This window comes from Alosa alosa, chromosome 14, assembly GCF_017589495.1.
Source record: "Alosa alosa isolate M-15738 ecotype Scorff River chromosome 14, AALO_Geno_1.1, whole genome shotgun sequence".
Lineage (NCBI taxonomy): Eukaryota > Metazoa > Chordata > Actinopteri > Clupeiformes > Clupeidae > Alosa > Alosa alosa.
Window position 1 is genome coordinate 20,330,571 of NC_063202.1, and position 26,132 is coordinate 20,356,702.

The 26,132-nt window shown below is 42.0% G+C and overlaps 3 protein-coding genes across 5 annotated transcripts in view; 1 reads left to right on the forward strand and 2 right to left on the reverse strand.

Annotated features, from left to right (window-relative positions):
• The window catches only part of frmpd1b (FERM and PDZ domain containing 1b), a 28,683-nt gene extending 20,361 nt beyond the window's left edge, over positions 1–8,322 (reverse strand). For both annotated transcript variants that reach the window (XM_048262575.1, XM_048262573.1), the window contains exons 1-2: positions 8,191–8,322; positions 300–440 (exon numbers count right to left, since the gene is read on the reverse strand). The gene's annotated coding sequence lies outside the window, so the exon portion shown is untranslated. The remainder of the gene's footprint in view (positions 1–299; positions 441–8,190) is intronic.
• A 45-nt stretch (positions 8,323–8,367) lies between these two features.
• Positions 8,368–13,695, forward strand: gnpda2 (glucosamine-6-phosphate deaminase 2). 2 transcript variants are annotated; one of them, XM_048262577.1, is made up of 7 exons: positions 8,368–8,495; positions 9,966–10,104; positions 10,245–10,346; positions 10,729–10,911; positions 11,184–11,368; positions 11,612–11,786; positions 12,330–13,695. In XM_048262577.1, the coding sequence occupies exons 2-7, from the start codon at positions 9,981–9,983 to the stop codon at positions 12,383–12,385; spliced, it is 825 nt and encodes a 274-aa protein (XP_048118534.1). In that variant the 5' UTR covers positions 8,368–8,495; positions 9,966–9,980; the 3' UTR covers positions 12,386–13,695. The 2 variants fall into 2 exon arrangements, with proteins under 2 accessions (XP_048118534.1, XP_048118535.1); XM_048262578.1 differs by lacking the exon at positions 8,368–8,495 and adding an exon at positions 9,403–9,527.
• A 99-nt stretch (positions 13,696–13,794) lies between these two features.
• guf1 (GTP binding elongation factor GUF1) lies at positions 13,795–25,162 on the reverse strand. Its single transcript, XM_048262576.1, has 17 exons — positions 24,706–25,162; positions 24,493–24,604; positions 23,951–24,099; positions 23,783–23,863; positions 22,180–22,257; positions 22,013–22,096; positions 21,853–21,917; positions 20,040–20,243; positions 18,189–18,328; positions 16,362–16,485; positions 15,655–15,787; positions 15,203–15,346; positions 14,820–14,953; positions 14,634–14,735; positions 14,295–14,414; positions 14,174–14,210; positions 13,795–14,051 (listed from the first exon to the last, which is right to left on the reverse strand). Exons 1-17 carry the CDS (start codon positions 24,904–24,906, stop codon positions 13,917–13,919), a joined length of 2,043 nt encoding a protein of 680 aa, XP_048118533.1. The 5' UTR covers positions 24,907–25,162; the 3' UTR covers positions 13,795–13,916.
• Between the last annotated feature and the right edge of the window lie 970 nt (positions 25,163–26,132).

Below are 26,132 nucleotides of genomic sequence, written 5' to 3' on the forward strand. Positions count from 1 at the left end.
CCCGCCAGTCGATACGGGACGTCTGATCTCAAGGACACTCGATGATGCTTGCGCGCTCTGTCCACTCAGGGCATGCTAAGCGTGCTGAATGTGCCACGCGAGTGACACTTCAAAACAAAGCAGCTGTCTCAGTCAAGGACCCGAAATAGATACAGTACAGCAAATCACGCTTCAGAAAGGAACCAAGCCAAGGAGAGGATCGCTCTCAACGCATTCACAGCCTTACAGAGTTTAGCTGTAAAGAGAAGAGTGAGAAATGGAAACTCTACAAGAGACTTGAACAAGATGTTTGCACTCACCTGGGTGTAGCGTGAACTCTATTGGCTTCCGAACATAAAAGATGCCGTATTTGGCAGGACATCACATCTTGAGCGTTGCGATTGGGTGAGGGCAGGAGAAGGAGGGTCCTCACAAACATCAGGACCAATCAGGACTTGGACCTTTATGACAGAGGCAGAGAGATATCACATGTACATTAAACCCACATCCTGTCGGTAACAAAGCTGCAGAACAATATGCCCTCAAGGCCATTCACACAAACTATTCCGTTTTGCATCTCAGCTCTCCTTTGCTGAAGCCTGGCAAATCGTCTTTCAAAAACTGAACACTATAAGTACAAGCACACACTGTCAGACCAAGCAAAACCAGTAAATGTGTCATTAATCTAAAATGTCATTGCTAGTGCATCCACTTTCACCCGTGCCTCAAAAGCTCTTCCTGAGCCAGTGGGACGCTCTTCATGTGTAGTCCTCTAATCTGAGCTGTGTTTGTGCTGTGATGGCCCGGCCTGGCAGCCCCTCTGTCGACTAGGTACTCTAGAGCTGCTTGTAATTAAAATTGCAGTAGCCCTCTCATCTGTGAATCTGGGTCTCTGTGCTACCACCCACTGCACTCCCTGGGACACACACACACCGAGCACCGCTTCAGAGGTAGACTGCTTCACATGGAACTATGGACATCCACACACACAGTACACTGCTTTAGAGATAGACTGCTTCACATGGAACTATGGACATCCACACACACAGTACACTGCTTCATAGGTAGACTGCTTTACATGGAACTATGGACATCCACACACACAGTACACTGCTTCATAGGTAGACTGCTTTACATGGGACTCTTGGGATCCCCACACACAGTACACTGCTTCATAGGTAGACTGCTTTACATGGGACTCTTGGGATCCCCACACACAGTACACTGCTTCATAGGTAGACTGCTTTACATAGGACTCTTGGGATCCCCACACACAGTACACTGCTTCAGAAGTGAACTGCTTTAGATGAGCCTCGGGACGTAAAGCCTTTATTACATTCTGGTTACATGTGTAATGCCCAATGCACAGAGCGATGCGCTCTTCTGCAGGGTGTCTCCTTGCTCTGTCCACCTCATTTCCTGTTCGGAGCAGAGGCCCCTGCTACTGCATGGGCTCACCTCTCCAGGCTCTGGCCTCCTTTCCAAAGTGCCCCCATGGAATCCCCCCCAAGGGCCTTGTTCTCCTTCCCACCCTCCATGCTGGCAGACCCTGGCTTAGAGTACAGACTGCAGGTCATATGAATTATGAATTCAGATAATGCAGAGACCACGCTTCTTGAGTCCGCCCCATGCCACACACTGACATGGGCACACACATGGATGGAGAGAAAGATGGAGGGAGGGAGAGAGAGATTGAAGGAGGGAGGGAGGGAGGGAGAGATGGACAAGTGGAGAGACACAGAAAAAAGAAAGAAAGAAAGAAAGAAAGAAAGAGAAGGGAAGAGAGAAAGAAAGAAACCGGGAGAGGGAATGGGAGAAAGAGAAAGCGATGGAAAGAGAGAAGGTGTGAAAGATGAGAAGATAGAGAGCGTGAGAGGGTGCAAGTGTGTGAGCCAGCCGCAGAAAGGGGGGAAGAGAATTTGAAAAGGGGATTGCAGCATGGACGCCGGAAGCTGCGGTGGGGAGAAAAACCACAGGCACAGCGAAAAGAGAGCTGAGAGGAGGAGAAGAAAAGAAAAGGGAGGGGGCCCTTTAAAGGGGTCAAAAGTGGAGGACATGAAGAGAGAGAAAAAAAGGAGAAAAAAAACAAATCCTCGCTGGGTGGGAAGTAATAAGGCTGTGGACGATGGAGAGGAAGCAAGGGATGAAGAGAGAAGAATGAAGGAAAACAAAGAGAGAAAATAACACAAACATTGAGAGAATATGACTAAACAGGGCATGGGTTTACAGCAGGACATGGCCACTGCAAGAAACCTCTGACTTGATTAAATTGACGCATCCCACAGAGACTTAGTTAGCTTCTTCTGCTCCTTTCATTGGAGATGATTATTTCACCATCACTGGGGCTGGGGCACTAGGGTGTTTCTTAAGCACAACGCAATCAGTTCTTTTTCAAATCTGTTGGCCAAGCACACAGGCTCACTGTTTAACACTCAAACTGTTTGAGTCCAGAGGTTTGTCACTATCTGTCTACTGAACTCGATTTAAGGCCATCCTTAAAAATATTTTCGTTTGCCGTAACCCGACCGACCCTGTCAATTTAGAACCGACCCACATATTTATTTTTTCCCCTTTTAGTCCGACCGACTTGCCGGGTTGTAAACTTCGTTAAGACCGACCGATTTTTTTTTTACTCTAAACAACCAATACAAATAAAATACTATTTATTTTAGTAGGCCTAAGTATTGTGAATATAAATTGCCTACATACAAACGTAGGGCTCTCTTAAATAAAACCCTGTGGCGTCATCTGTACACCATTGGTTTACGATGTCACACTATGGCCTATACGCTTCGTTTCATTCACACAAACATCTCGACAACGCTCATTACTTGGCACGAAGTTCTGGAAGAACTGTGCCCAGATCTTTTTTTCCTTCTCACCTCTAGTCTAACGGTGACCGTGTTGAAGAATTGAAATTGGTTGTGGTCTATTCAGTATTTCTCAAAATATGAGTCCGCAAGACTGATGGTCCGCGGGAGTCGTGGAGGAAATTAGGCCCGGTTCTTCGCCTGATAATTTGCTGCGGTTGATAAAGATACCGCGGGCCGACAAAAAAAAGAAAACAAACGTTTCTGCTATCGATGTCATTAAACATGGAGCCATACAATAAAGTGGTGGTATGAGCGCTCATTCAATGCAGGCGTCTGCGCCGAGAGAAACTGAAAATAATCAATAACGTTGGTATCAAAGCTTCGCTTCAACCTGTTGAATGCTATTTAATTGTTTAACGACACTTGATAGAACGACGTTGATTTTGGAACTTCCATAGAAACAGAGCAGAGACTGTATAATACACTGTATAGCACTGAGTATTGTATAGTCAAATTTGAATATAACGTGGCCAAAAGCTATTGTAGCCTTCTTTCTATCTGTTAAAGATCAACAGATCAGTGATTTACGCCTATCTGCTAAGCTGGTATTGTGTTTCCTGAATCCTTACATTCAGGCATTCAAATTAAACTTCATTAAAAAACATGTATTTTTTTTTCTCCATACCAATGTATGATGCTTGCACGAGGGAAACATCCCAAAACAATAGCACCCATATAATTGTTGCTGTTTTGAGAAGTATTTCTTTTCTTATGCAAGCATCATGCAACCATGCAAAAGTAATGAAACTAATTATATCTTACATTACTAAAGCAGTCCTCTGATGTGCATGTCACAAAATATTTAAGTGAAAGTGCATGTATAACAATCTAGGCATAATAATGATTGTGATAATGATAATGACAATTTGATTTGGAGGGAGTGGGGTTGGGTACGTGTAGATGAGCCTTATGGCCCCAAAGTCTGCCATGACTGGGCCTCAGGTCAAAGAAGTTTGAGAAAGGCTGGTCTACATAACCTGCATCAGATTGAGGTTTGCAGTGATGCGCCTGAAGGCACGGGTTGAGGACCCAGTCAGTTACATCACAATATGCACAATTGTTTAAATTCATACCTACGTAATCACCATGACCAAAATTGTACTTTTTTTTTTACTTTGAATCTTGAAAAAAAAAATATTGACCTACCTACCAACCCATTTTTTTTATTTTTTTGGCTGTTACTGCAAACAAGAATATTTTTAAGGATGGCCTAATCTGGCTCGGAATTGAATCAATGATAATCTAGCTCTGTGCAACTCCCTAAACTGTCTTGGTGCAAATCTGACGGCAGTGAATCAATGGCGGGGCCAAGTTGTGTCAGCCACAAGAAAAACCAGATAAGGCCACAAAAGAAAAACTCAAGAGTCTATCAAGATTATCTGGAACCAGGACAGGCTGCAGAGACAGTTGTTTTTTCATCTTAAATCTGCAAGCCCTCGAATGAAAGACAGAAGGAATGTTATTTATGCCAAGTGCATAATCTGAGACACTCATGACATCTCCTCAGAAACCCTTTGAATAATCAGCAACCACACTTAGATTCTCTTTTTCTCTCTCACAATGTTGGCACGCACAAATATGCACACATGCCCGCACGCATACACACACACACGCAAACACACACATACACACACAGACACACACAGACACACGAACACACACACACACACACACACACACACACACACACGACAAACTCACTGCAGACTTCCAATTAAACATATTGCGCAAAGTGTCTGTTTACTTAATCTTTTTCTTTCTCCCTCTCTAACACTCACTTTCCCTCACACACACATAAAACACACACACAAACACTCTCTCACACACTCTCTCTTTATTTTACTGGGCTTGATAGTCTACGTGGAATCGGAGCTGACATTCTCTGTGTAGAAGCTCTTTGGCAGCCGTACAGAGTGCTCTGTGCTAAAATCTATTTAAACCTTTGAGTGTCAAAGCTGGCCAGGTCGTCCAGCGCTATGGAGCCACAGTCTACAGGACCGTCAGTAGGGGCCACACACAATTACCCCGTGACCAGCTCAGGTGCTACGCGGGGCAGACACGCAGGGCAGCCTACATGGGCACGTCCGCGCTCCCCCACCCTGCGTGTATCCACAGATCCCGTTCACATGGGAGCGTTCCAAAGGTTTTAATTCAGTCCAGCCAAATGACAACGTTTGTCCTCTTTTAAACGGCTCTGATTAGGGCCTGGCATGAGAATCGTGAATATCCTCCTCTGTAGGGACACGGAGCGCTACAATTTGTGTTCTTTTCACTTCAATGACACAGGGCCGCCTTAATGAGAATATTCTCTGACCGTAAAAGAGGGACAAAAACAAACTTGATTTAACCGGGGCCTTCCCTAGGGCATAGTGTGAGCATCGCTCTCTTCACTGGCGTCATCGAAGGTCGAACAAGTGCTGGACTTTGAAAGCACCACATCTGTTTCAACTGCAAGGCTCCAGGAGTCTTTACAAAAAGCTTTTACACAGGCAACAAATACAAATTATTACTCAATTTTACGAAAAACATTGTTACATAACAGAAAGCACAGAGCAAACTAATCCAATCCTCTGACGACAGGGATTATTATCATTATTATTTATTTCAGTTTTATTTCTTTATCCTTCCACCAAAGCAACAGCTGGCTGCTGTTGTTTTTTTGAATGTCTATGACTGCGTTTCCTCTTCACTTCTAATTAAATCTGCAGTCTCTTTTCACTTTCCGCCTGTCAGTCCAGTCCATTAGTGTAATACAGATGGAACTTTCTGCACGCCTTTCAATTAAATTCTCCCAGCAACAATGACTACCGACGCCGAGTTCCCAGTGTACTTTTAAATCTTTCAACCACTTAGAGATTAATCATCTGGTGTGTCCATTTAATTTCTTTTCTGCCATACACACTGACGCAAAGGGCCACATAGGGTCACCTCTGTTAGGTTGGTACCTCATAAAGGGAAGTGAAATATTCCCCACAGGCTTTCATGCAGCCAGTACTTGTGCCTATTTGTATCATGAAATGCATTTGTGCTGGTTTTGCATTTGTTTTGAGATACTGAAATCATATGTAGCCTATGGCCTGGGGCGATGTTAAACTGGGGTCTACCAAAGTCATTCTCCAGCTCTATTTGTTGGGTTTCAATTATATAGTTTTTGAGATTATATTGAATGCTCAGTTTATTGGCACCTCTGGCCACTGACATAATGAGGAAGGCCTGTAACATATTTTCCCAAACCAAGCCAAGATACTTCCCCAAACTTGTACAACTGAATGCAGCAATAAGTAGATTTATTGTCTTTTTGAACGGGGAGGCAGATTTATGGAGGACAATGAGACATGCTCTGCCAGACAGAAAGAAAACAACAGACAAAGGCAAAAAAAGGAGAAGACCAAAACCAGAAAAATCTATCACAGGCTCCGCTCTATTCATTCATGATGACACAGACATTCTGATAATAAGTTACAACGTTATTCCTGAGCAGATCAGCAAAAACGTACAAAATCTGCACGATCGATAACTATCTAGTCTCGCTGTGGCCCAAACAGATGAAACGATGGATGAACAGACCCAATTCACAGTGGGATAACTTCCTGGTCAAGTAATTGAATGAGCCTAAAACGAAATAGAATTGATTATAGCAAGTAGCCACAGGACCAGGAGGACAGCACCAGCATTGACGCTGATTTCCAGCACTGCGGTGCTGTGGGAGAGGAGTGTCGGTCGGGCTGCCAGTTATTCCTGATGTGCAAGTATTGCCTGACTGCTCCTCTCACTACAGAATAAGCGCTCAGAGCAACAGCTTCATCACATGTTCCTCATTCATCTCTGAGTCATTGCACAGAGCCTAGAGCTAACATACACACGCACGCACACACACACACACACACACACACACACACATGCACACACACACACACACACACACACCTATAAACATACACAGATGTGCACACACACACACACACACACACACACACACACACACAAACACACACACACACACAGCCAAAACGAACAAACGTGTGTATGCATGCATAAGCAGTACACATGTGTGTGTGTGTGTGTGTGTGTGTGTGTGTGTCAGGGTTGTGCACAATTCGAATTGCAATTCTGCTTCCAGTTTGCTACCTCGATTGAAATGCAAGTGAAATTCAAGAATTGAATTGGAATTTAAGAGCCAGTTTCAATTAAATTCTGGAATTTTGCACAAGCCTGGTGTGTGTGTGTGTGTGTGTGAGAGAGAGAGAGAGAGAGAAGGGGAGAGGAAGAGAGAGAGTGAGAGTTGATGTAACATGTTACCATTTTGTAACCTCTAAAAACAATTTTCTTCTTTGACAGTGAACACTGCCACAATCAAAGCAGATATATGATTTCCCACTGATCAACTACAGAACATGACATGCTAGCTGCTGCCTTTCCTGGTGGAGGGCAGTCTGATCTGAATCAGACCTCGCCCACTCCAAAGATACTGAGCCCTATTCATCAGCAGGTTTACTAACAACTCAATGAATCACTTAGTTGATTTTGAATATCACAACTTCAATTCAGTTAGGCCTATTTCTTAATTTCCCATCTGGCGATTTGCGGTGGTTAGAGCTAGGATACATGATGATACATGCACACTACGGCACAATGCCCACTGCCTGAACAGCTAACCCGGAGGCTCGAGCATGGGGTTTGCGTGGCATGTGTTAGCTCAGATCGACTAGATTAGGCTATATAGGCCTATATGGTCGGCTGCTGAAAAATAAAATAGCCTACACTAACCAGCACAGCGGTTATGTTTCTTGGTTAGTGTGAATATGGCAAATGCACTTAATGCAGGTAAAACTACCATTAACTGATCCTATAATAGAATTTAAATATATTCTGTGTAACCTATAGGCTGTTATTAAAGACGTATATGGCAAAATATTCATGTCATTTCAGACATGATGTCTCCCCCTTTACAGGCTGTGATAATATCATACAAATAGATCAAATTAGCCTCCTAATTAAACATCGCAATTTTGCCAGGAGATTTAAGCAAAGGATGAAGTCATGCTAGATTAGCCGGTAAACAAAGGAAAAATGGTCAAGTCTTGTGTGGTTTTCTCCTTTAATCTTAATCCGATTTAGATCTCTCTCGCCATGTCATCGACGAGAACAAGGCTGGATAGGTTACGCATCAATGCAGTCGGAACCATCCTCAAGATCAAAGGAAAAAACATGCTGCTCAAGCGCGGCTCCCTGACCCAAATATTCTGTAGGCTATGCCATGCAAGGTGCAAGCAGTATGTCGTTGGTCTGTCGCCTACCATTCATTGACAATGTGAATAGAAACGTAAAACTAACTCACCTCGTGGTTCAGTAAGGGGTAGTGTAGGGGGTGTGGACCGTCGTGGTCCGTGTGATGAAGAAGAATAGAAACAGTTGCGAAAGCTGTTAGTTCTCCGGAATCCGTTTGGGACGGGGCGTGCGTAAGGTTGAGTGTTTGGGCTGGATGCTGTCAGTGAGCGAGGATCGCTCTCGACCGCTTAATCCCTGGCTGGAAGATCTACCCCACCCCCTCCCTTTGCCTCCTTCTGCCTTCTCCGCTGCTCCGTCTCACAGCATTGTTCTCTCTGCCTCAGACGGTCTGCCCTATAGGGTCCTCCTCGCAAGGTCAGTTTAACTGAGAAAAGAGCGAAGATAATAATAATAATAATATAAATATTAATAATAGTAAAAATTATAGGATAACAGCCTAATAATAATAATAATAATAATAATAGGTAAATTACACTACAATAGGGAAATAAAGGCGAGGCTAGACAATTCTTATCCTTTTCATTTTTTGAGAATCATCTAAATGCCTATTTTATTGGTTGATAGGTAGGCTACCCTATATAGGTCATCTGTGAGCCTACAGTAAACCCTCAACTGGGCCTTACTCAACAGGATGTGTAGGCTAGTCATCTCAGTTAATTCTGAGGTGCTGTTGCTCAGATAAGCAGCTCGTGTCGTTTGTATGTTGTGGGCCACCATACATGAAAATTCGGATGTTTCCGAATTTTTGGCGTCAAAACATATGACCGGAAACCAATCATGTGATCAACCAAATTTGTGAAAAAACAGAATTACTGTGAATAATCGTCATGAAAGTCTTAAGATAGTGATCTATGTTTCAAATTAAATGTCATTAAATCAGCCTCAACCCTCGGTTCTCTAAGTCCTGGTTAGACATACAAAACGTAGCTGTATGGGACTTTAATAGCATATGTCTCTAATTAGGCCACTTAATTTAAACAAATAAAGTGATAATATAAATAACTTAATGGCAGATTGCACTGTAGCCTAGCATATGACAAAATATTGGCTTATTTATTTTTTGGCTTATTTTTTATGTTCTAATTTCTGTCATTAAATTGTATGATAGGATATATATCCCCATGTGTATGACAAATGTTAACTTTGTTTTTTATAAAGCTCATTAAATAAGCCTAAAAGTGAGAATACGCGAAAATACAATAAAAAATACTTTTATTTTGACACATTATTTTTACTCTTTCCGGATGTGAAGTAGTTTAGTTATTAACGTTGTTGTATCATCACAACCCTAGTTAAACTGTCTACTACTGCACAGCTTTCAAGCAAACACTCCACTGTGTCAGAAACACTCCTTGCTTACATTTTGATGTTGTAATTTTGTACCACGTAAGTATCTTGTAACAACCCATGTGTTATTTTAATACTTTGACAGTCCATGCAACGTACGATGATGGTAATTTAACAGAGGTCCGTTTATCAAACATAATATTGGTTACACAAATGTAAGGATAGCCTATGCATTTTCGGTATGGGTACAGTAATACAATGTTGCTGTTACGTGTAAATGAAACTGTAGCTATTCTAAGCCTGCTACTGTTGTTCTGAAGTAGCTACAATAATTCAGTAGGCTAATGTTATTGCAATGCTGCATTCCTGCATTATGTAGGCTACTGCAAGAAATTCCTCAAAAACTGGAAAAACTGCTGTTGATTTGTTTTTCAACAACGTCACTGTCATGAGGGATTGTTTTTAGTATTTAATTAGATTCTTGTGAAAGCTTTTTTTTTTTATATGATTTGACACTTTTTAAACTTTCCCTTGCAGTTTCTCCCAGCAAACATGAGGCTAGTGATTCTAGATGACTATGACCAGGCCAGTGAGTGGGCAGCCAAATACATTAGGAACAAAATAATCCAGTTCAAACCAACAGCAGACAGATACTTCACTTTGGGTCTTCCTACTGGTAGGCTATGTCTTATGTTAACATCTTTGATTTTATGTAATTGGCACTCTGACTAGCAGTAACATTTTAATGTAATCTTTAAATTCAAATAGCCTTCCATATAAGCCTATTAAATCATTTTATATTTCTCCCACTTCTAGGGAGTACTCCACTTGGATGCTACAAGAAACTGATTGAATACCACAAAAGTGGAGATATTTCCTTTAAGTATGTTAAAACATTTAACATGGACGAATATGTTGGTAAGTCCTGTTTCACATCAGAAAATCACAGAGACAATGATATTACAGTAAGTTAGTTTGTCCACACAAGAAAGTGAAGTCCACAGGTATCCGTACATGCTATTTTTTTTGGTGGCACTAGGTCATTGGATATGTGTAAATTGTCCCTTCTGGCAACATATGTCTCATACCAGTAGGACATGAACGTTTTCATGTTGTCTAAATATCGGCATTAATGCTGACTGCATCTGAATTTTCCATTTCACATTAAGTGCCAGTGCTGATGTCCACCCAGTGCCCAGCAATATGAATATCCTCCCACAGATCAGCCTTAGGCTTTACCTGCCAGTATATTAGTGGGAAAAAACGAGTTGTAAGACATACAATTAACTTGCATCACCAGGCCTCCCAAGGGACCACCCAGAGAGTTACCACTCTTACATGTGGAACAACTTCTTCAAATACGTCGACATCGAGCCCCAGAATGCCCACATCCTTGACGGGAATGCCCCTGACCTCCAGACAGAGTGTGACGCCTTTGAGGTGAAGATTAAAGAGGCTGGTGGCATCGACCTGTTTATGGGGGGTACGTAAAACACATTCTAACACTGTCCTAGCAGAGAGTCGTGCAGGAAATATCAAATATCAAATGTTTGTTATGATTGATAACTCTTATTTGCTCCGTAGCAAGATGTTTTGTCTAGAAAACAAATAGAAATGCAGGGTTTAGAATGGGAAGAACAGATACAGTACACATACTGTAGCTGTATTTGAAACCTTCTTCTACTTTTGATCTGGATAAAGGAACATTACATCTACATTCACACAACTGTGGTGTTTGCTCTCTCTTCTCCCTAGGTATTGGTCCAGATGGACACATTGCCTTCAATGAACCTGGATCTAGCCTGGTGTCTAGGACAAGAGTGAAAACCCTCGCAAAGGACACTATTGTAGCTAATGCCAGGTTCTTTGGGAATGACCTATCCAGGGTGCCCACGATGACCCTAACAGTCGGTGTCGGAACAGTGATGGATGCCCGGGAGGTGAAACAACATAATTTACCCATGTTTCAAAATTAAATGAAAAAAGTAAATTGAAGGCAGTGGAATCGAATGTGTGTTCTGGAGAGTTTGCAACATGATGAGCCATACATTTTTGGTGATGACCGTACCATCGGTGTCAAACATGAATATAAATGTTTTGTAAGAGAGACATGATTCAAAGCTAAGCCTGTTGACTGGTGTCTGAAGTGATGGCAGATCCTCCTTCTTTTCCGGTGTCCTCAGGTAATGATCCTCATTACAGGAGCACACAAGGCCTTTGCCTTGTACAAGGCCATCGAGGAGGGGGTCAACCACATGTGGACGGTGTCCGCCTTTCAGCAGCACCCCCACACCATCTTTGTGTGTGATGAGGACGCAACTCTGGAACTCAGGGTCAAGACTGTGAAGTACTTCAAAGGTAACATTCTTTCCTCAGAGATGACTCTGCCATATGAAGGACTTCTCATGAGATCAGGATGAGATTTAACCTGTGTTCAGTCTCTTATAGTGTATGTTGCCATGTTTTTTTTTAATGGGGACATACTGTACATGCTTTCTTGTTTCAATGTATGCTTAGAATTTGCCCCAGACATATATCCGACACAACAGCTTTCATGAATACAGCTTTTGTGGAGTATCATGAATGCCACAATTGTCCTAGACAAAACATGACCTTATATCTTAAGCCAAAAAACTAATGCTTGGAGCACAAGGATTTAGTTGAGTCGTTAGTGAGAGTCATATGCATGCTGTTGTGATTCCTGTGTCCATGAGCACGAAGAGCAGGATGCCAATAGAGAGGGAAGAGCAGTCCTTAGGGTGTAGGGACCCTCCTTAGTCTCTCGTCACGAGCCGATCATCTCACACGTCTCTCCTGCCCTATTTGTGTTGCATTCTGTGCATGGAAAATGCGCTATATAAATAAAAGACTTCAGTCACTCTTTTCTCTGCCCTCTTTCAGGCCTGATGCACGTCCATAACCAGCTGGTAGATCCCTTGCACAGCATCAAGGACTGAAGCGGGAGAATGTTAACGTTGCCTACTTGGGGGCAATATTCCTGAAAAGTTACTGAACTCACTTAATCCAGCGCCACGTTGTTGTGTAAAATGGTCATGTGACTAAACTGAATGCAACATCTACCTACTACAGGCGCACTTTGATGCAAAGACACGGGAATGGCCGCCGCCTAAGTGATCTTTGCTGAGGCTGTGGTTGGTCTTTGTATCAAACTGCATATTATCTTTTAGAAATACTGTAAGTAATGCTGTGCTCATTGGGTCATGCATGTAGTGTCATTGCTGTAACATCCTGGAAAACACCATATCTCTGGTCTGAAAGAGCTGAGGAGATAGTAATACAGTCCAACTCTAGTATTCCACAGCATCCCTCTCTGGGTTTTTTGAAGGGCCCATACCTAATTCAGCAGCACACTGTCAAGAAGGTAGTAGTCACATACAGCATTATCCATGTTACATTCTTCTCTTTATACTGTGCTTTTATTTGTATCGGCCCAGTTGGGCCAAACAGTCAGACAGTTTACTTTACGTTACTTCTATTTCTTTCGGTTGCTTGTGTAGTTAGAAACATTCCTTATCTTTTATACTGTAACTTGAAGTGACTTAAGCACCTCACTCTTGCCAAGGGTCACCAATACCGCTTGTTAAAGGTCTGAGGTATGAGGGAGAGCCACTGACTGAGACAGGGTTTTTGAGCCAACCTGGCTTGATTCCACAGAGCTATACTGGCTTGAGTCCATTTTTATTAAAAGGGATAAGTTGTCTAAGGTGATGTTGGCTGGCCAGTCATGTAGCTTGTATTGGTGCCTGGTTCTGTAAAATTATGGTGTTTATTTTGGTCCAACTTTCACATTTTGATAACTTGATACACAGCCATTAATGTTCCATTTCATTTAGGCCATCTAATCTGAATGTACTGTATGTTTGAAAATGATAAGTTACATTTCTGTACCTTTCTGCCTTGTGGCTCCTGTTTACTGGTAAAGCACTTCTCTTATCAATAATCTGTTTATTCTCTGTGTACTGATTAAGATCATAGGACATTCCTTTGGCCATGTATGTCTGTATTGCTGACTGTATGTATTTTTTCCCCAACCAGAATGATCAGATGTTACTTACATTTTTTTTCACAATATTTTAAACAGGTCTGCTTATTTTCGGATGAAATGTTACAATATTTGTCCTCAGTTTGAAAGGTGACAGGTGAGATGAAAAGAAGGTTGTGAATTCACCAACTTAGTTTTGTTTTTTTCTTTTACTTCAAGAGTACTGTCAGCATCAGCATGCAATAAAAAGTTCTTTGATTTCAATGAAACGGATCCAAACGGATCTTTTGTAGCTGTCATTTAAATACAGCATTATGCTGATACACTCCAGATCTTATCAGTGGGTCCAGTTCTGCATGTTGTTGACCCCTAAGAGTAGGTTCATCAGCATATGACGATGTCCAAATCCAGCAGCCAAGTGCCATTTCATCATGCACAGTGGTTCTGCAATAGAGTGTATCTTGATAACATCCTTCTTTAAGGTGTTATTTGTCCTTCCGTTTTAAAACATTAATAAATGCATCTTTGGGAACCTCTACATTCCCAATGCGACGCATTTTCTTCTTCCCCTCAGCTTGCTTTTTCAGCAGTTTCATTTTTCGTGTGATGTCTCCTCCATACTATATAGCACAACATGAAACATAAAATTGTATTACATGTCAGACACAAACCCTTCATATGCATTATTAATTAATTTATTCATTTATATATTTATCCAAAGTTAGCTTTGGAAAGTACTTACACATTTTGCCAAAACATTCTTCCTGTATGCTTTGATCCTACAATAAATAAAAGAGAAGTTGGTGTTGTAGTTCTCATGTAACGTAACTTGTCCGATTGGCCACACCTTGAACCAGACTTACGTTTCTCTTGCGATGACCTTACTCCCAATGGACGCCTGGACAGCAATCTCAAACATCTGCCTGGGAATGGAGTCCTTCAGCCGTTCACACATGGCCTTGCCCATGCTATATGCCTTGTCTCTGAGAACAGGATGGCAATTCATAGGAGAAAGAGGGGTGTCAGTGGTGGGAGTGAGTAACATCTCAGTCTCACTTGCATACAAACACTCCTGTCTTTCTTTACACAGAATGCACAGTAGCACACCATTTCTTGCGTGGCTTTAAATAGTCAATTACGTCTATACAAAATCACTCTGTGGACATGAGGTCAGTCACTGGGGGAAATCTAAATGTCCTTACTTGTGCACAATGGTGGTGAGTTCTTCCACTGGTTTCCCATTTAAGAGGAAGTCCATCTTAATTAAATCGGCTGGCTGATAGCCGGCGTCCTCGTAGTCAAAACTGCATGAACACAGAGGGGTATGTTTGGGAACAGCCAGAGAGCATGGAATTGGGTGCGGCTGATCGTCTGGACTGTTTACTCACCTGGCGTATCCTGAGGACATAGACTTGAGACTGTCGTAGAAATCCACCACAATCTCGTTGAGGGGAAAGATGTACTTCATCATGACCCTGTGCTCATCAATGTAGATCATGTTCTTTTGAGTAGCTCTGCGATTCTACAGGAATCAGAAATCAGATCGTTCCCCAATTACAAGCACAAATACAATATTTTAAAAATAATGACAACAATAAATCAAATAATCACAATAACCTATACAATGGCAGTTGATGTGAAATATATTACTCTTGTATGAGAAGTACCAACAAACACAACAAAGTATACTTCTACTTCTCTACCACACACACACACACTTTGTTTTTCGAAAACAGCATCATTAAATGACAGAAGGAGGGGGAGACTTTACCAGGCACAGTGTCATAATTTTGCCAGTGAAATCGTCAGGGGCAATAATGGTGCCAAGAACCATTGGTTCCAGGTACTCCGACACCATGGACCTGTCGGGGAACTGGGCAGGATTCACTATGGTGATTTCCTCTTGCCCATGCTCCTACAGAGAGAACAGAACCAGTCATTAGGGTGACTTTGTGTAGGAACGAGTAGCCATGGAGGTGAAGAACACCCACACAACAACTGATGTATGCATTCACTCACTAATTTCTCCATCATATCAAAAATACACATGTTTCATATTTTGTTTTATGCGTTAAAATTCTGGACTTTTTCTAGTGACATACTGTGCATGTAAGTAACACCCCATGGTGAAGTTATTAAAGACTGATAGCGCACCAGCTGTGATGCCACCACCTGGCTCCTGAAGTGGCCACTTACTGTACTGTTGCCGATGGCCAGACTTACCTTAATGAGCTTGGCCGCGGTGAGGACCGCTTTGTAAGGCACAGTGGGTGCCGTCACGATGACCGAGGCGTTGTACTCCTGCTCCAAGCGTTGGTTAAACACCTCCATATGCAGCAGACCCAGAAAGCCCAATCTAACAGGGGAAAGAGAATGTCCTACTGAGGCCACACATATAAACGGGCTTTGGGCAGCCTTGGTTTCATTTGCAAAACAGTGTCCTCTACTGCCCTCCACCCGTCGCAGTCCTAATAGCATGTAGGGGAGATTCTCTGGTAACTACTCGGGGGCCCCCTGCACAGTATGATGTCCATTTCTACCTGCTGTGTCTCTAGATAAACCTAAATAGGAATATGCAGCTAATGAACAGCAGCCATGATAATTACTTTAGTCATGTGTAGCAGGAGAGGATGGGAAAACCTTTGGCGTATAGTGTGTGTGTGTTTTTTTGTGTGTGTGTGTTTTGTGTGTGTGTGTGTGTTTCCGTGTGTGTGTGTGTGTGTGTGTGTGTGTGTGTGTGTGTGTGCGCGCGTGTGCATGTTTTGCAGTGAATCTCTCAGGAGCGGAGCTGAGAGTTGCTGGCATATGAAATGCGTGCCCAAACCTCCAGTCGGTGCGTGTGTGTGTGCCCAAACCTCCAGCCGGTGTGTGTGTGTGTGTGTGTGTGTGTGTGTGTGTGTGTGCGTGCGTGTGTATGTGTGTGTCCAAACCTCCAGCCGGCGCCCAAAGCCAGACTGCTGTCTCTCTGCACCGTCACACTGGAGTCATTGAGGGTCAGCTTCTCCACAGCCCCACGCAAGGCCATGTACTCAGACTGGTCCATTGGGTACATCCCTGCACAAGTACAACCATACTTACTTCTATACCAGTTGGTTTTTCACTTGATCTTACAAAGTTTTTTACTAGAGGATAACTTGGGGTGAAATAGCCTGGAAAAATCCAAACTCATTGACGAAGGGGCGAATTCTCCCATTTGCACGTAAATTGCACGTAAGCCCTTTATTTACACGCTTCAGTTACACGCTTTTCAGTTACATGCATTCTCCCATTCCCGCTTCTGTCATCACATGGCCTAACAAAGAATTGACTTAACAAAATGTCCCTTTTGCTCTGAGGTTTATTTATAAAGAGTCAAGACATGATTGAGGTGTGTAGATTCATAATTTAAAAACTCACTGTTGAGAAAGAAAGTTTCAATAGCAGCTGCTTCTAATAATATAAATTTATCTATGCTAACGAAGCTGTAGACTGACCTGCAGTTGCAGTTTCGAATACAGTAGAGAGACTGGCATAACAATACCAGCCTCAATTACAAACCAATCAGAGACAGGAGAATATAAACGATGCTGATCAACAATAGTGCAGGCGTCTGTACAAATGTATGGAGGAATTCGGACAAGTTGGAATGAAATGGACAGATTTGAATGAAGTAGGCCATGGAATTATGAAATCACGTCAAGTTAAAACTGAAGATGCACGGTCGGTGAGCTCCAATTTCCAAAGGGGGTGATTATAACAGGGTTTTCTCTATTTAACAATGTAGCCTCATGGATAAGGTAATGTCGGGAAATATGCCACCTTGTGACACTGTAACCTACATGTATTAAGAACTAGACCTACTGGCGACATTGAGCAATATACTGTTTCACCTCGTAGTGGCACTCAAACTTAATACAGCCCTAAGGAGCGTGTGACATATTAAGTGAAGGGGAGAATTTGCTCAGGTTAAAAAGCACTTATTTACAAGTTTTTTTTTACTTATGCACCCTTACGCACATGGGAGAATTCGCCCCAAAGTGAATAGAGTCTGGTTACTCATGATTAGGATTCATTTCCAACACTTGCATCGAGACGGGGACTAACTTTGAAGTCATTGGTCTAGCCTTACCAATCACATTGATCAGAGATTCCTAACGTTACATCCTACTTCACCTAAACTTTACAAACTGACAATGAACAGCATCAGCAGTCAGGAAACAATGTTTTGCTGTAAATAAATGTCTGCATTTTTCCAACTCCATTTTTTGTTGTGGGGTTGCTGCTTCTGTTTATCACAATAAGTTTCGGTTTCACCTTCCCCTCTCGTCACTGATTGGCCTGACATTTTTTCTTGTCTGAGGGAAATGGTTATGAACTGTGTTCCAGCCTAGATCTCCCTGAAAGAAGATCTAGGTGGGCGGGTCAGGCTAGGGGTGAAAGGCTTTGTAACACCAAATGCAGATGTCCAAAAGTGACTGACCTGAACCTTGATTTGACAGCTTTGAAAAATGAAACGCTAACTGCATGACAGCAACATTTGCTCTGGCTTCAGTAGTGGCATTTTCAGTGACAGTGTCCTCTACAGCTATTTGCTTAGCTGATAAGCATTGACCAATGTCCATGCTTTCATTTCCACACTACATTTAGACACATCACTACAAATTCAGGGCACCATAACCTCAAGTCCTTGCTAAAATGTACTAAACAATAAAAGTCAGAAGTCAACGCTAACCATATTTGATTGGCTGAAAGTCTTAAATAAAAGTGTTTGTCCATACCAGCGAATACCATGGCTTTGGCTGGTTTGAATCCTGGTAGGGGTTCCACCGGTTGTTTATGGTGATAAAGCGTGTCTCCAATTTGAGCTTCTTTAACCTCTTTCATCCCAGCAATAATATATCCTACCTGACCCGCATACCTAGGGAGAGGAGGGGAGGGAGGGAGGTAGGGAGGGAACATTAATTAGTGTTGGAGAAATATAACAATATATATCTGCTTACTTATGTTGACAATTAAGAATCACTGACTTAAAAGAAACAAGTAAGTGTTCTGATTTAGTTATAAGTCAAGCTTAGTTCACATGCATTAGTTCACATGCATCCTTATGATGCTGTTTTAGTTCAGTTGTATCCTTACGATACTGTTTTAAGCAATCTGATGTTTTGATCCACAAATATGAATCTTCTGTTCTGTCATTTTGACTCTTAAGTTTAGTTATAAATCTGATGTTCTGTTTATTATTGTGTCTTAGTCTGCGAACATGAACCTTGTGTTCTGTTTATCGTTCCGCTTTTTGCTAATATCCAGACATGCTGAGTTGCCCGAGTGAAAGTGTAAAACCAACCACAGAGGAACGGAGAGAAGCTCATGTCACAATCCTGGAATGTTTTGTCCGACCTGAGGGTCAGGACATGTCATATTTTAGACCATATGTTAAAGCGATGGTTCGGAGTAATTTCACCCTAGGGTCCTTTGCACCATGACCCCGAGCCAAACACCCTCCCAGAACCTGTTTTCCCTTGGTCGAACCCTAACCTGACCCTAGCCAGATGAATTTCGCTCCGCCTAGCTCCACTCATCCATCTGGAACCGATCCATTGAAGTGTTGCTTCAGAAGGCTGGGCCTAATCAAAAAATGCTTGCATATGATTGAATAAGCCACTTGTCCGTCGTCTATTGACGTGCTACTTCAACCACTCACATCGAAGCCAACCCGTGACGCTAATAACAGTGTCACAGTCGCTTCTACGCTATGTCACATCTATGAAACTCCCGCCCTGCGTCCTGATTGGCTGAACCATAAAGTCGGTTGCAGAAATCACTCTCAATGGAAGAGGTCCCAGATGGATGTGAGTGAAGCTAGGCAGAGCTAAGCGGAACGAAATTCATCTGGCTAGGGTCAGGTTATTTAAATAAACTCCTGGTGTACCTACAAACTTTTCAATGTCTCGTTTTATGAGTAAAGAACATACTGTAGAAGTTTCGTACCATTCCGGGCATTATTAGTGGGGTAATTTACAAGAGACAAGTTGGTTCCATTATGCCTGCAGAAACTCATTAGTTTCTGACAGCGCTACTCGACCAGGGTTCGACCAAGGTTCTGGGAGGGTGTTTGGCTCGGGGTCATGGTGCAAAGGACCCTAGGGTGAAATTACTCCGAACCATCGCTTTAACTGTCACTCCCTGATTGTATGATATAAAAGAAGCTTGTCTGTAAGAACATGTCAGAGTTTGGGTATGAACCATTGCTTTGTCTCATTCTCTCTCTTTGCAAAGATAATACAATTGTATTGTTCTTTTGGATTACTGGCTTCTGTCTTTTTTGCGTCTAAGCGTACAAAATTATCTAACAATTAGTCTCAATGTAAAATAGTCAATTTATTTTGTAATCTATCAGCCATTTAGTCATAAATTATAACAACAATTTCAGAATATAGTAGAACAACAACATTATAAGAACTGTCGGTTGATCTCGGCATCCAGCCTCGTGTCTATGGCCAAATTATATCTGTGGCAATATCCTTTACCAACCCCACTCCCACTCATAGTATACTGCTTAGTTTTGTGATAGCAGTGATGGCAAAGAGAATAGAATAACAACAAATGACCAGTTAATATGAAATGCTCACAGTGTTTTTGTAGGATGCTCATCAGGTCTAAGGACACCGAGCTCATTCACTTCGTAGGTTTTACCCAAGTGGGCAGACGAAATCTTATCCCCTTTAGACACTTGGCCCCCAAAAAGAGCAATGTTGGCGACGACCCCCCTGTAGTGGTCAAACGTGGAGTCAAACACTAAGGCTCGGAAAGGATCCTCCTTTTTGGCGGTGGGCCTTTGATGGGGACAGACAAAAACAGGAGTAATGTCAGCATGCTTATGGATGTCCTGAGGTGTTAGTTTCAAAACATTTTTGCCCCTGAGGTTGTAAAGGCCTGCAGCTATAACACAAGTTAAAAGCATGCCTGCCTGAAATCTCTACATACACGCAATAGCTGAAATTCCAGCAGAATTGCAACTGTGGGACTCCAACATACATATGTAATTAAAGCGATGGTTCGGAGTAATTTCACCCTGGGGTCCTTTGCACCATGACCCCGAGCCAAACACCCTCCCAGAACCTGTTTTCCCTTGGTCGAGTAGCCTTGTCAGAAACTAATGAGTTTCTGCAGGCGTAATGGAACCAACTTTTATCTTGTAAATTACCCCACTAATAATGCCCTGAATGGTACGAAACTTCTACAGTATGTTCTTTACTCATAAAACGAGGCATTGAAAAGTTTGTAGGTACACCAGGAGTTTATTTAAATAACACTTGCCAGATGGATGCTATTATCTGCTACTAAACCGCTGCGTTGACATTACTTCCGTGATTTAGGAAAAGCCCGTAAAAGTCCTGGCAGGAAGCATGCATAAGGATGTAGATCCAGGAATGCACTAATATTTTGTTCGTAGTACCAGTTTGCAACAATTATTAGTTAATACTAAGTTGTAAACACTTCGGAAAAAAATATATTAAGAACTGGATATACCAAAAAACGTTGATGTAATCGCATCCTGCCAGGACTTTTACGGGCTTTTCCCAAATCACGAAAGTAACGTCGACGCAGCAGTATAGTAGCTGATAATAGCATCCATCTGGCAAGTGTTATTTAAATAAACTCCTGGTGTACCTACAAACTTTTCAATGCCTCGTTTTATGAGTAAAGAACATACTGTAGAAGTTTCGTACCATTCAGGGCATTATTAGTGGGGTAATTTACGAGATAAAAGTTGGTTCCATTACGCCTGCAGAAACTCATTAGTTTCTGACAAGGCTACTCGACCAGGGTTCGGCCAAGGGAAAACAGGTTCTGGGAGGGTGTTTGGCTCGGGGTCATGGTGCAAAGGACCCTAGGGTGAAATTACTCCGAACCATCGCTTTAAGTGCCACTTAACCCGGGCTAAGAGTAATTCATAGCATTGTCAGAACACACTTTCACTCTAGTCATTATGGTCTGGCAGACATTATAGTCTGGGTTAGGAAAGTCACTAAGGTGTGTCAATCACAATTACACAGACAGTGATTAGACCTCTTAGTAGCTGCTACAGCTCACACCGGGCCTGAAAATATGTTGGGCTGTGCTTTCCTCTGTTGGGGAATCCCAGACAATAACCTTATAGCCTGAAGGGATCTGGGACAGGAGCACACTGTCTAGTGGTACAAGGATACCACTAGACTACACAATTTGTAGACTTGCTTGCCTACAACAACAAGATTTATATAATGATAGCAAAGACAGGCAAGACATGTTGTATTTTCAATCCATTATATCTATTAGTCAAGTGAGAATTTGACTACAACAAACCTAACCTCTCTCACTCACACTCTCGTACACACACACTGAAACTGAATTTGCAACTTTTCATGATTACACTGAGATTATCTGAAAAACATGACTTACGCTGGGATCCTTTTCACAACTTCTTGGAGAACTTGTTCGACGTTAGTGCCCTGCTTGGCAGAGATCTACCGACAACAACAGAACAACCAAGACAAGAGGAGTCAGCCGAGTTGGCAGACACACAAATGTGCTTTTAAAGGCCTGGTCAAAACGCACTCACCCTAATGCACTCCTCCTTTGGGATGTCAAAGACCTTTTCAATCTGCTTCTCCACCCTCTCCGGATCAGCGTTTTTAAGGTCAATCTGAGAATAGCGCCCAAACACACATCAGCAATTACATGACAGCTTCTTAATCGATATGCATTTGGTTAATGTCACCTGTGTACCTTGTTTATAACTGGGATGATGGCAAGCTGAGCTTCAAATGCCAGGTAGAAGTTGGCCACCGTCTGCGCTTGAATCCCCTTGAAGCAAGAAATAAATCAATTCATGAAATCTTGTTTTAACAGCACTTTTCATAGGCCTAATACAGAAAATCCATTCTCATTTGACTCTGAACACTTAAGAACACTAAATGCTATTAGCATTTAACAGATTTGTTTTTTTTAAATACACAATACATTTCCATGAATACCTAATTGACAACATACTATGGGTTCATGAAAGCAAATATCAGTAGTCATGAAACAATGACCAACCCCAACATTTAATACAACTTGAAGGACGCGGTTTCTTAACAATAACAGACATGAACGTGGAATTTCATTTAAAACATTTGGTTACAAGAAAAATATTTCTTGTAATAACAATTTGTTGTTAAGTTTAACTTCACTGCTGGTATCGCCCCTGGAAGTTGTAAATCAATGAAGACTTCCCAGACCCACTCTCTGACTCTCAGTCTCAACTGAGATTTCAGAAGAAGTCTGGTGTAAACCAGGCTACAACAAATCTGCATCTAGGCACAGAGTATCTGAAAAGACATCCATGAATGACTGCTCATATCATATTGTTCATTTAGTTTATTCTTCTTGCTCGTGAACAAAGCTGTGACAAAGTAAACTCTGGATTAACATTACATTTAACTCCCTCACCATGATTGTTATTAAGTATAAGTATAAGTATAAGTATATATACTTTTTTGATTCCGTGAGGGAAATTTGGTCTCTGCATTTAACCCAATCGGTGAATTAGTGAAACACAAACAGCACACAGTGAACACACAGTGAGGTGAAGCACACACTAATCCCGGCGCAGTGAGCTACCTGCTACAACGGCGGCGCTCGGGGAGCAGTGAGGGATTAAGTGCCTTGCTCAAGGGCACTTAAGCCATGGCCCACTGGTCGGGGCTCGAACCTGCAACCCTCCGGTTACAAGTCCAGAGTGCTAACCAGTGGGCCACGGCTGCCCAAAGCTGCAGTTGGCAAGTCTGACAGATTGAGGGAACTTAGCCAAAATTTGGAATGTTTACAACTCTCATGACCCTCCCCCACTACTACCAAGCACCCTCTCATCGAGTTTGTGTTCATCAGTGCGCACCAGACTGCGATTGACAGTCAGAACTCACACAGCCCAGCTCTCATTGGACCAGAAGAACCGGGAGCTGTGGATTTTTGCAAAACAAATAACAGGCTCTAGGTGGAGGTAGAAGTGCGTGTTTTTTCTAAAACCGGCTGATTTATGTTGTTCTGTCGGAGCAGTGTCGGTTTCAGTCAATATAATCAAAAAAATCTTCCCAACTGCAGCTTTAATGACTCCAAAATGTCTTTCCCAACACAATGCCACAGTATTGAGACAATCTGACAAGCTATTTCCTATTTAGGATTCTCTCACATTTCTACATATCTGTTTAGAAGTTCAGATGCATCAGTAATAGTCAACATATGGTCTTAAATAGATAAGGAAATACTTATGTACACACACACACACACACACACAACCTATAACTTATTTACAGGCTTCACTATAATCTATAGCCTATTCATAACTCACCTGGTTGGCATCAACAACAAGAAGAACTCCTTGGCAAGCAGAAATGGACCGTGACACTTCATAGCTGAAGTCAACATGACCCTTAACAAAGAGCACAGTGTTGTGAATGCCATGACAGAGTCAATACAGAATAAAAAAAGTAACTATTCTGTCTAAACAAGGACTTACTGGTGTGTCAATGAGATTGAGTAGGTATGTTTCATCTTGGTGTGTGTAGAACAAGGAGGCAGTTTGGGCCTTGACTGTGATGCCTCTCTCACGCTCCACCTGTAGTTTATCAAGCACTTGCTTGTTCTTCTCCGTTTTTACAATGGCCCCTAACAAAAAAAGAATAAGCTCAAGTCAGTGAGTTTGGAAATTGGAACTGTGGGGAAAGGCATTATTTGTGGAATCACGTGATTATCACTCTTTTTCTTACTTTGGTTGACCTAACGGATATGACCTACTCCCCTATGCGTGCATCCACAAACTTTTGAAGCTTCATTATTGTTGCTCACATTTAAATGCAGTTTCAAGCAAATGCCGCAACTGTCTCCTGCTCTCTATTCTGAGAGCTTTAAATCCAAATACGTGTAGGCCAGCATCGTCAAGAACCCTCAGTATTCTCAGGCAGAATCAATCATTAGTAGGTAGGCTTCTTTAAATCACACCATCAGTTATCAATAATTTGAGGTTATTTGGGGTCAAGAAATCTAAAAACCTGCACTTACCTGTTATCTCCAATAGCCTGTCAGCTAAGGTGCTCTTCCCGTGATCGATGTGGGCAATGATACTGAAATTTCTTATCTTGTCGACAGGAAAGTTCGACATGTCAATGCCTCGCTATTAGGGACGAAGGGAGAGGACACGCTTAAAACATTGCCAAGCCATTTCAATTGCATTGATAAAAACATTAACTCAATTGGTAGGGCACATATTGATACCTTTTCGGCACTAGAACTGTAACCTTTGGAAATGTGTTCTGGTAGACATATCACTGCACTTTTCATCCACCGGTGCCTAACCAGCGTGCATATAGTACTGTAATCCTGGGTACGTCTTCTAATCGTGCATATTTTCAAATCAAGAAAACGTGTCATCAAGGGCATAACCTGCCCACGAGTATTAAATAAAGATAACTGCATATTTCGAGGGTTTGCTACCTAGCTACCATAATTACAACTCAAGGCAGCTAATCCCAGCTATAACACTTTGACAGCTCTCTCCTTGTGTAACCTCAGCATGAAACTACTTGGTGATGTCTGAGGTCACACGAACCCGATATCAGAAAAGCATTCCGTGCTAATACTTATCGTTGACAGTTTTAGTCAATTAATTAGAAGCGTTTCTTGTAGGTTTCAAGTACTCATAAAAAAATTCAGTGTGACAATCAAGGAGGCTGCCATCTTGGATTCGCAGTGGTTTTTGGGAAATGTAGTCTTCTTATTTTTATATACAGGAGCTAAACGCGCTGAAATTCTTCAGGAAACATAACCCTCTAGACGATATGATCTATCGTATGTAGCTTAGATATCGACAACACTATGATACATCACTAACTTATAAGCATATGCTCACAGACAGGCTTCTGAATGTTAAATATTAAATTAGTCTACATTTGTAGGCGTTTCATCTGATCTGCTTGACTATTTTTGTTGGGACATCTCTCTCTCTCTCTCTCTCTCTCTCTCTCTCTCTCTCTCTCTCCCATCACTAACAGGACACGTGTTGATTTTGGAAAATATTTCATAATCATATTTGTTACTAAAAATGTCCACAAAGTGGCAACATAGCTTCATTTCGAATACGCGAATACTTTAGAGTGGTTCCATGTACAACCACAAGGGAGCGCCACGAACACAAAAAATGTGACAGCCAAAAGAGAAAATGAAAAGAATGGATTTCCATGGCAACATAGCAACCCACTCATCCTAAGTATGTATCCTGAAAGCTGCCCTGATAAGGCATCAAATGAAATCTCTCTCAGGTGCCTTTATCCTTGTCAGCAGATAGATATCTGTCTTTGTCAAGCCTCTCTCTCCTAGGCGGTGAATGTCTATTCATCTCTGACCTATTCAGCACATCTTTAGTGTAATTCAGATGACATGTCAAGTAATATTTACCTTTTTATGTTGTGTCACATACAAATACTTATGTGAAAGATGAACACAAATATGTCTGAGTGTGACCACAGATTTGCTCAGAGACTGTACATCAAACACACTGACAACACAATTATATACATATTTTATTATCTTCTCATACAGGCTCATGTCTTACAGATGCAAAGGGTAGAGCCACTTTTATTTCACTAAATGCATTGCTGAGTTATTTATGGTGTGCCATGTTTGATTGGGAATAGCAAGTGCTA